Genomic DNA, 10,908 nt, shown 5'->3' on the forward strand with positions numbered 1-10,908 from the left:
TATATATGTTGTTTCTAAGGGAACTATTCGCCACCCCATCGCAACAATGACGAACAATAATCGAGAACGAAGCATTATACCGTCGAAGCATATAATGGTATCCATCATCTTCAGAGCCATTGCTTATCAGGGATTTTTAATCAACGCATCGCATGTATTGTACCTTATCGATTTCTCTTTTGATTATCCAGAACAATGAACGATCTTGTTATTCATTATCATCGCTTGCAGGATATGACTATTTAAAGGACTGCCAGCCGTAGATAATATGTGTACGGTTTCCTGGCTGGCCGCGCAGCAAAACGTACCAAAACATCATTTCCCAATCCGTCTTCATTTCGGTAGCACTGTCAATTATGGTATCGCAGGACGTTGCTTTTAATACTAGACGCTGGATATCTTTTAATAGTTTATCGCCATGGATGAATTAAGTGGAAATACCGATATATCAACGAGGAGTAAACGTGAGTATTATTGTTACAATATTTGTTTTCTAATCGTAGATTATTGGACTACCATCGGCGAAAGACTCCCAAACTTCAAGTGATATTGCCGAATAAATCGTCATGTCAAGTGCGTGCGGTTAAATTGCGTTTGAATGCGCTTTATGGAAGGGAAGATAATATAATTATGTTCTAAAGGTAGATAGATTATAGACGTAAGTATCCTAGAGTAGGCAGAACTAGAAAGGTCATGTAAACGTTTTACTCTTTGAGACTTTGATGATTACACACGATTGATTATCACCTCTGCCACGGTGCCACCATTACATCAGCTGCTATAATTATAGCCGTTTATTATAGACGATTGTGAATAGAAATGAAAGCAAACAGTGTTATATGAATAGCACAATTACAAATATATATTCAATCATAATCTTCAGATTAGCCTTAAGTGTCTGCTTCTACTTGTGACATATTCTTGACATCATTACCGTTCCATCTACTTCTACGACAACCACCACCTATGACTCCAACATCAACATCACCACCAACACCATTAAGAACCCCCTACCACCACGACCCTACCACCACTACCACCACCATAATCGTCATCACCTTCACCACCTGGCACCACCATCTAAATCATTACCACCATCACAGTCACCATCACTACTTCCACCACCACCACCATTACCACTACCACCATCAACATCACCACTACCACCACCACCATCAACATCACCACTACCTACACCAACATCAAAATTCGTTGCCATGGCGTTATGTTCCGTTTAGTATCAACTAATCTCCATCATGGTTTCATTCTCTGATATTCCGGGGATGAATAGGCCTAGCTATAGTCAGACACAGTTCTTTCATTACACTCATGGTCATCTAGCTATTGTGTATAAATGAAGAATATTTGTCCTTGCATTTCGCTCTGTCCGAAGCAAATGAATCATATTACGATATGATCAATAATATCAGTATTAAAATCTATACAAAGGGAAGGGCGGGGGGCTGAACTCACTCATATGACTAATTATAACCAGTAATGTATTGTAGTTGTTGATTCTTGACGAACATTATTATGGAAATTAATTTTGTTTTGTTTTGTTTTGTTAACAAAGATAGTATAATTATGTACCTTGAAATAAATAAAAAAATATGCGTCACAAAAGATAAATCATAATGTTATAAATAAACAATTAATAAATGCAAAACATTTAATGCAGCTGATATACTTCGACGCATATAAGCTCATTTCAAATGATCTTTATTTTTTTTTTTTTTTGGGGGGGGGATCGTAGATTAACTGCCCTCGCAACCTGAAATAATATTGTCTTAATCATTGTTTTACTTGGGGGATCGTAGATTAACTGCCCTCGCAACCTGAAATAATATTGTCTTTACTTTACTTTACTTGTTTTACTTTATAGTGTCGCAAATAAAAATACATATAATCAAAATCTTTTACAGTATATAAATCTAAAGTGCATTTTCTCTCTTTTTAAATCTAAATAATTATATACCGAATTAATTTTAATTTCAAAATACAATGTAGTTTCACAAATGAGCATACCATTGATGGTACATGTACATTATAACATTGTAAAATGATATGTAGTGAAATCCCGGCAAAAGAAAATACCGTCAATATTGTAATTTCTTAGTATTTGTGATTAAAATCCAAATAAGTTCAATTTCATTTAAATGTGTTTTTCAACGTAAACAAAGAGATATCATGACTTTTTACGATTGACATCATGAACGCTGTATTAATGTCCATTATTATAAAGTAGATTAGTTTATTTTTCATGGCAAAACGACGCGTAACGCAGACCAATTAAAATAACCCTGACTGATTTTTTTTTATTCAGTTGATCCAGCGTGAAGGACGTACTATCATCTCTTCGAACCTTTTCGCTGTAATGGCTTCATTCAATTATCTAATTATGTAACGAAAGTGACGAACGCAGTGGTATTTAATTTTAATGAATTCATATTTGTATACCTGGTCCTTGAAACGTCCTACTTCCTGTCCATTTCTGGTCCATTTACAAGTGTCAATTATCCAGCGATCCAAGAAGTGGTAATTGATTGCTCTAGTGGAGCCAGTACTTGCCCTACTATACAGTGTACTTGGCATATTTACTCATAAATTGATCAGCGTTATTAATAAATCATGAAGTGATACCGTAGTTTTCCTCTTTGATGGAAGTATATCGTCATGGTTATGCTCCAAGCCCGATGTAAGATGATATCTTAATCATATTTCCTCCATAAATTAAAGTAATATTCTTTTCCAGCATCTTTTGACAGTTTTTATAGCCTCCTATTGAAAGTCAGTGTCTCGTTTGTGTTATTTTCTTGTATACCATAAGCATCCATTTTATTTTCTTTGTTCCATTTTTTCAGGATTACCAAAGGAATTGGCAGATGAGGTATGTATGATCTGCAGATTTCCCGTCTTCTCAAAATATTAAACAATATTAAATAATAAACCTATGCAAGGTGAAATGTCTCAGAGCAAAATGATTTGACATAATAAAGAGAAACTTTAAAGTGCAATGAAATGATTATCAGGGTGTTATCTAGCTAAGTCCACCCAAATCGATTTAGGATTGTTAGCTTTAGAATCCAAGCCATATTATATATTAACGAAACTCCGTTGCCCAGGTACCACAATTGATTGAAAAGAGAATCTTCTAAAAAATAAACATTTTATCCCCTCTACGTCTCGCTTTTATTAGTTTCCCCAAACACTAAATTGACTTTGTTTTGAATTTGAAAGATATTAACAGATCGAGAAAATGAGCCCTTGATTGTATATTCGAGTGAAATCATTAGTATGAATAGTATATAAATAAATGAGTCGGTCTATGAGTTTATTGCAAATGTAATTAATTCCCATCGAATTGAGAAATACAATACGTTCAATACATGTATCATGATGATGGGAAAGAGATTGCAATCAGAAATCAATACAATTGTTGTCAATGTCAACGGTACGTGCGGTGAAGTATATTCACTACAGCTATTTGTTTACCAACTATATTATCCCGTCGAATAGTGATCCTGTCATGTATTGTTACCTGGTGAGACCACGTAGTGACAATAATTAGTGGCGTAGCTAACGGGGCACGTGTCCTCCCCCGTGAATGAAACCATACAAAATAGATAAAGATCGAAAGCGAGAAAGAAAGTGAGAGGGGAAACATCGTAACAAAAGAAGAGAAAACGACTGGACTCCCTTCGACACCAATCGATTACTTTGTTTTCGCAATTCCTTCACCGAATAAGACCAGTCGCCCCCCCCCCCTCCACTCCGCCCCATGGTACCAATTATCCCTCAACGCTAGGATCCATGAAACGTCATTGTTATGACAACAATGCGGTGATGATGTCATACTGAACACTAGGAAACAAAGGTTCAAATTCACACCCTGCATGAAGCGATACAATGGTAGCATCCCCCTTAATGGCCTTGGGTGCACACTAACCCTGTTAGGGTTCAGTTGGTTGGCCTATTTCCTGTTAGAGGTGCAATATTTGAAACCCTGGAATCTAGGGTGTAAAATATCAGTTTCCAGTGTAGAGGCATGGTGGGAATCGATTGAACCTTTAAAAGTCCAGTTTCGCACTTATATCCACGTGACGCCGTTATAACGGTCGGAGTGCAAATTTAGATCATATTTCTTGTGTCGCCATTGATACAGCCCAGTTCACGAACTACGTTTGAATATACAACTGTTTGATATTTTAAAAAAATCGTAAGCAAACCATTTAAATGTACTAAATCATTAGCAAACAAATCAAAACCTTTAAAATATACTATTGTCAGAATTTGATGATTTCCACAGTAAAATCATGTAAACGTTAAAAGGACATGTTGAAAATACGGAATTGTAAACAAGCTTATGGACTACTACTATCCCTGATGGCTCTGTTCTTAATGCATAAGTTGTTGTTTCTCAGTGCAGTACACACAGTTAAACCAACTACTAAGCAATATACAGATATATAATCATCGCTAATATACCAATCTACATGTAGATTGACCTATAACATTTCTAGACGGGAGGGCATATGGACGCAGATTTATCGATTAAATAATTCCGAACTCCACTGTTTTATTATGATAAGAGGTAAGGTATATGATGAAATCATTTACCTCCATAAACATTGCCACATGTAATATGGATCCACTGATGTAGAGAGAAAGAGAGAGAGAGAGAGAGAGAGAGAGAGAGATGGGAGTAAAGAAATAAAACAAACATATCAGGGATGACGTCAAGAGAATATAGAAAACTGAGAGATACAGAGCGAAAGAGAGAAAGAAGGATATCATTAAAATAGTGGTAAAATTTAGGGTTTTCATCTCATTTGATTAAATTATGGAAATATAGATCACGACACACACTTTATGTAACCAAGCTGAAATCCGTTGCTACAGGTAACTTATACATGATGGAGACCTAATAGTTCTGCCCCCCCCCCACCCTCCCCCTTTTCTTCAGCATCATTTGTCCTGGGACCCGTTTCACAAAGCCTTTTTTCAATGACAAATGCCAAAATGCAGTGACAAATCTGCTGATAACCAATCAGAAGCAAGGATTTCCCTAGCTTATAACAAAAACCGTCATTATTTTGTCACTGATGACAAGTTTTGTGAAATGGGGCCCTGTTCTTTCCTTCTCTCCAAGCAGAAACACCAAGTTGCAAACCATCCAGAGACTCCTAATAAAATGCGTCACTGACTAATTTATTATGTCATTACAAATCTTTATTCTCAGTTTTCTTATGTATACATGTGTAACTGATTTTCTTATAAAACTGAAGATATGGCGTATATATTCAATACTGAATGAACGCCATTAAACTATTGCCAACAACAACATTCTCTCTATCACAGCGCATATGGATATATTTATGATATGCGCTTTATAAGTATGGTCTATTATTATCATCATCACCGTATTAATCATCATCATTGTGTAAACAGGTCGAGACTCCAGGCAACATCTTCGTGCTCTCTGAAGAGGAGAGGAGGGCAGGGCTCTTCCACCTCAGGTACAGCGCTAGAGAAGATGCTTACTACCGATATGCCCAGAGAGAACCCGCCTTGAAGGGGTGGAAAGAAGGAGCTTTCAATGTCGTCAATATGCAACGCTACCACGCCATCAAAGGGCCTCAAATAGGAGAATGGGTAAGAGGTCTGGGTGAGAGGATATAAAAGGCTTGCTCAGAAATGAAGCGGTTTATAAACCCCGTTTTTTTTTAATTTCTTCACGTGGAAATAAATGGCAACTGCGCAAAACAAATTTATGAGCGAGGTTTTACAAGTTATTAGTGGGTAATGGCGTAGCTACGTTGGGGGGGGGGGGCACGTTGATGACCAAAATTATAAAAAAATGTAGTAAGTATAGCGTCATGGCGACATTTATATGACATATTTAACTTACAAAATGTTATTTTTGCAAGGGTATTTTCCTGAATGATTTTCATTCCATCGCTACTATATGAAAATATCATCGTATTTATTTTGTATAAGCTATCATTGTCGCCTGCCGTATTTTATTAAAAGGTTCAACCATTTGCATCCTCCACTCCAGACCTATTTAACTCGGAAACCCAGACACTCTAGTGGGTCTATCAGTTGGTTTCTAGATCTGACCCAGTCTGGTCTAGTCGTAGACCAGGTCTATGCTCTCACCTATAGTCGGACACTCTCCGGTGGAAACGTAACCTTTGACATGAGGCGCCCAGATTGTCCGCCGAGCAAGGGGCACAAGACAGGTGAATATTGTGGTGAAGTGTGACGTCATCAAAAAAATATATATTTTTGGAATTTCTCTATTTGTTCTTCATTTTCCGAAAGAACATCAAACATAATGACCAAATGTCGAAAAACCAATTGAATAGGTTAAAGGTAAAGACCAGTAATGGTCATGCGATTGCATTGTGAAAGAAACGTTGTGGAATCGATCAGAAAAGGTTGATCATCTAGCATCTAGCATCTGCAAGGTTCTGGAATCATCAAAATGATAAGAAATTTGGCCCATTCTTCGTAAAGTTACAAGCACTATACACAGAAAGATGTATATGGGACTACCCTATCTCTCTCACCAGACCATGAGAGAAATAAATTTACCAAATATATGAATTAGTAGGCGGTTTCCCGGCAAATTTTTTATCATCATGTATTAGTCAAAACATATTCTTTCACATGATTGGTAATGAGAGCTTCCATTTCATTTTTTGAAATTGGGGCGTTGCCAATACTGGTCTTTACCTTTAAGTATAAGCTGAGATATGACCATCTGAATAAATAGATTTCCTCTGGTTCATAACAATACGAGCCAGAGCAATATAACACTGAGTTTATATTATATAGGAAATCTATTTATGATGTCACAGCTTCGGTTGTTTAATTACCTTGCTCTTTTCTTGGGGTGATTGGTGTGGGGTAATGTCAGCTTGATGTTTACGCTGGTTCTCTCATTTATTGTTCTTGGGGACAATTGTTTATGTTTTGATTGCGGTGTTTGTGTCAGGTACAGATGTAAACATAATGTTTAATGGGGAAGAAATGTGAAATGTCTTTTTCAAATTTTGAAGATTTTTTTTTTTTTTTTCTTCTAAAAGAGTGAAGATGGATAAAATCATGGACAAAATCACATGAAAATGATATGTAAACATCTGGATATAAAGAGAAGACGAAGGAGAAAGAAAACAGAGATGATGGGGCGACGCGAGAGTGAGGACGTGTCAAAACAAGAAAAAATCTTCTATGAAGTACTAGTGATTATCATTCCTGTTTATTATTTTCATAGAAAGTAGTATCAACGGTCTAATCTTTGCGGCCTACCTAGATGGAGGGTTACGCAAACGTGAGAGGGCGCAAACTCAACTCTTCTTCCAAGATTGCCTAGAGGATCCTGAAGGCTTCCCATTTGATCTCCTTATCACACTGAAGGTAAATCGGGGCGAGAACTTGAGAACTTATTTGGATGTTGAAAGGAAACCCTTTTAATGTTATTAAAAGTACTATTCAGCTTTTATTTCGCATTTAAAAAAAAGTACAGACAAACAGGTCTTACTCTTAATAGTAGCCACCCCTTCAATAAAGGCCTCTGTCTTTATCGGTCATGCATTTCGTCTCCCTTGAGAAATGTATGTTGTAGAAAGGCCACCTTTCTTCAGTGGCCACATTTTTTCCCTTGGGTGGCCTTAATAGACAGGTTTGACTGTAGTTAATTGGTGCATGAATCTATTCTAAACATCTTTAGAAGACTCTTTAAAAGGCACATTAGGGAGTATCAGCTTTAGATATATATATATATATACATTTGTATGTTTGCTTCAGAATACGTTTCTAAGATTTGCTGAGAAAAATGGAAATCTTGAACATGTATAAATCAAATGTAAAGGTAATATTTCTACCTGATCTTAGTTTTTATTGATCATCTTGACGTTACAAATGCTTTGGACAAGTATTCTGTCATAACTCTCGTCTCCCCATGGATACTACTGTTAATGTTCAAGCTCTTTATTTTGCAGATATCGAGTGAGCTTTGGTGTGATATTCTTATTCAGACATATATTTGCTTCTACTTTTGTAGCCATCAGATTCTAAAGAAGGCATAACAAATAAACCAAGAACGAAACCCGGACCTCTACAGCCATTATCTTTTCCTCCAAGACCTCATGACGTGCCTACCAAACCAGCAAGGTGCACGTGCGCCCGCAATCACAGAAGACGTCGAATCAGCGCTTCCATCGCAGACTTCAGGGACAAACCTACGTGCTGCGAACAGGACGAAAGGGGTATCATATCTTCAGAAAAGCTAGAAAAGGGTCGAACGAATTTCCGACCGAACGGTGTGGATACTTGTTCCGTGACCAAAGACATTAACGCCAATGGATCCATGTTACTTACTGAACCGAACAGGACAATGCGAAGTCTTGAAGCAACATTGGCAAACCCACATAAGAGAAATGAACGATTGGGGTCTGACCGAGGCAATGGAAGTATTAACCTAGCAAGGACAGAACAGAATGTAGAGACATCAAAATGTCCAGAACATGGGACATCTAGAAGATTCTCTGTGGCATCAACAGCTTGGGAACATAGACTCGATAGAGGCATCGACAATGAGAACCTGGTGAGTAAAACAGTTAGTTTAAAGTGCATGTCATTTCTCACTTTTAATCAAGTCTCTACTGCAAAAGTTGTTTTGTTTTTCCTGATTTCAATATTGGAGCTAATATAGCAAGACCTCAAATAGCAATCTTCATAAATATCAATTTTTAACCACTAGTAGTAGTAGTGACTTCCTCTTAATATAAGTCATTGCAACACAAAGAAAATGACAAACCAATTAACGGACCAACACTAACCACGACTTTTTTTAATTAGGTTCTAGCCGTTAAATTCTCAATCTATATACATTCAACTGCAATGGTCTTTTTTATAATTGTGTTCTACATAATTAGCTGTGTACTCTCCCTCTGTCAGACCTCAGTCTTCGATCTGAACTTTTAAATCAACATTATTTATCTGTAATGACCACTGCCCTCAGTGAATGTGATGTTATGGTTGTTTATCGATTGAAATCTAATTGGACCTTCTCATCTTTCCTTTCCCAGGTCGAGAGTAGACGAAAATCAAGATGTGTGATCTTATGACGGATATGATGACAATGACACACAGAGACAGGAGTAATACGGTCAAACCTGCTTTAGTGACCACCTGTTCATAGAGATCACCTGTCTACAAAGATCACTTTTCTTGGCTCCATTGGTGGTCTTTACAGACAGGTTTCACTGTACCTGTGGGATACACCAATGTACTCATTTTCGTTCAAAGACCATATGCAGCCAGACAATCATCTATCCCAATACGAGAGAGCAGTAGAGCCTGAACAGTTATTCATAGAATTCATCGTTTAGCTCTCACAGTGATGAATAATATTTTGCCGTGAAGAAGTTGAGGGAACATCATTCATCATAGAGAATCTGGGAACTGGCACGATGATCATAAGTTTGCACTTGATATTACAAGTCATTGATCTACATTTGCCACACTCAACCCAAGTGATGTAAATGGGTACCTGGCAGGAATGAATTCCTTAAAGTACTGGAGGGCTGTAATGGCAGCTAGGCTACAGCCGGGGTAATAATAAATGCGCCTCGGAATAGAATTTCTAGATACCGGTAGACGGCGCTACAGAAATGCCTATAATTATTATTATTATTATTATTACAATCGATGTAGCTCAAGCAATTCATTATCAAGATTGACTAAAGAGTGGATTTACAACTTGTGTGGCCAAATATATGCTTCTCATCTTCTATGCACACTTTTTCTGAAATGGTCATTTTTGCAGTGTTGTTGGGACATTTGCTTTGGTGGCAAGTGCTCTGGGATGTATTAAATCAACGATACAGGGTTATGGTTGGGAATTATTATATTATAATATTATTATATTATGTTATTAAATGAGTGGTCATTATTTTGCCTGACTGCTAAGAAAAAATAGTAAGCAACCAGAGGACCGACAGCTTAAGGTCCTCTCCAAGAGACCTGGGGGGTGTTTCACAAAGATCCTAAGTAGAACTTAACTCTAAGTTGGACTTAAAAATTATGGACAGCCATTGGAGTCTTAAAATGAAATATATTCAAAAGCAGAAATTCAAGTATTTCAGACTTTTTATGAATTCCACATCAAGAACATGAAATCACCTTGGTGATAGAAAATATGAAAGATTTGAATCAACATTTTATGCCTTTTAAAATAACTTTTAGAAAATATTTTCAAGGATGCTAATGGCTTTCCATATTTTTTAAGTCCAACTTAGAGATAAGTTCAACTTAGGATCTTTGTGAAACACCCCCCAGGTATTGAGGATTAATGCCTTAACAAAGGGTACTAACGCATGGTCTTGGTTTTGAACCCGGGTCGCCGGATTACGAGACCACAGCTCTACCAACTGAGCTATCGGTTTCATCATGTTAGATTCAGGATTAGGGGTAGATTACAGAACATGTATAGTGTTGTTCCAAGGTTGAATCTGAGAAATTTATTACTAGTGCAGGATATTGAGTGACCAGAGAACAATTATTGCTGGAGCATGCATCGTACAACCCCTCTCTAGCTTTATCAATGTTATTTCATTAGTTTCATTACACTACCTTCAATAATATAAAATTTGAAAAATGTTTGACTATTCCATTTTCCTACTTCCCTAATATCCATATTCTGCTTACTTTTAAATATATTTTACTGTTAATTCCTGAGCCAATACGGTAATCTGGTAACCCCTTTTCAAAAAGGACTCTAGCTCTGCCACGATATAGGGAAATTCCATTTACAAATTATTGTAATTTTTTTTTGTTGCAAAAAACTTGCAAACCTTGATTACGCTTCATTATATTTTTTTTGAGGCAAGGGGGGGGGGG

General features: G+C 36.9%; 1 protein-coding gene across 1 annotated transcript; it reads left to right on the top strand.

The window, feature by feature from the left end:
- The first annotated feature begins 43 nt into the window (after positions 1-43).
- On the top strand, positions 44-9,156 carry LOC100888005. Its single transcript, XM_003727612.3, has 7 exons — positions 44-464; positions 2,862-2,887; positions 5,449-5,652; positions 6,059-6,242; positions 7,280-7,422; positions 8,069-8,611; positions 9,096-9,156. The coding sequence occupies exons 1-7, from the start codon at positions 419-421 to the stop codon at positions 9,132-9,134; spliced, it is 1,185 nt and encodes a 394-aa protein (XP_003727660.1). The 5' UTR covers positions 44-418; the 3' UTR covers positions 9,135-9,156.
- Positions 9,157-10,908: the final 1,752 nt, after the last annotated feature.

This window comes from Strongylocentrotus purpuratus, unplaced genomic scaffold (genome assembly GCF_000002235.5).
Source record: "Strongylocentrotus purpuratus isolate Spur 01 unplaced genomic scaffold, Spur_5.0 spur5_scaffold_2, whole genome shotgun sequence".
Taxonomy (NCBI): Eukaryota; Metazoa; Echinodermata; class Echinoidea; order Camarodonta; family Strongylocentrotidae; genus Strongylocentrotus; species Strongylocentrotus purpuratus.

Coding starts and splice junctions, on each gene's coding strand:
- LOC100888005 (XM_003727612.3), top strand. CDS start 419: ATGGATGAATTAAGTGGAAATACCGATATATCAACGAGGAGTAAAC. Junction 5,653..6,058: donor GGCCTCAAATAGGAGAATGG/GTAAGAGGTCTG, acceptor CCTCCACTCCAG/ACCTATTTAACTCGGAAACC. Junction 7,423..8,068: donor ATCTCCTTATCACACTGAAG/GTAAATCGGGGC, acceptor CTACTTTTGTAG/CCATCAGATTCTAAAGAAGG.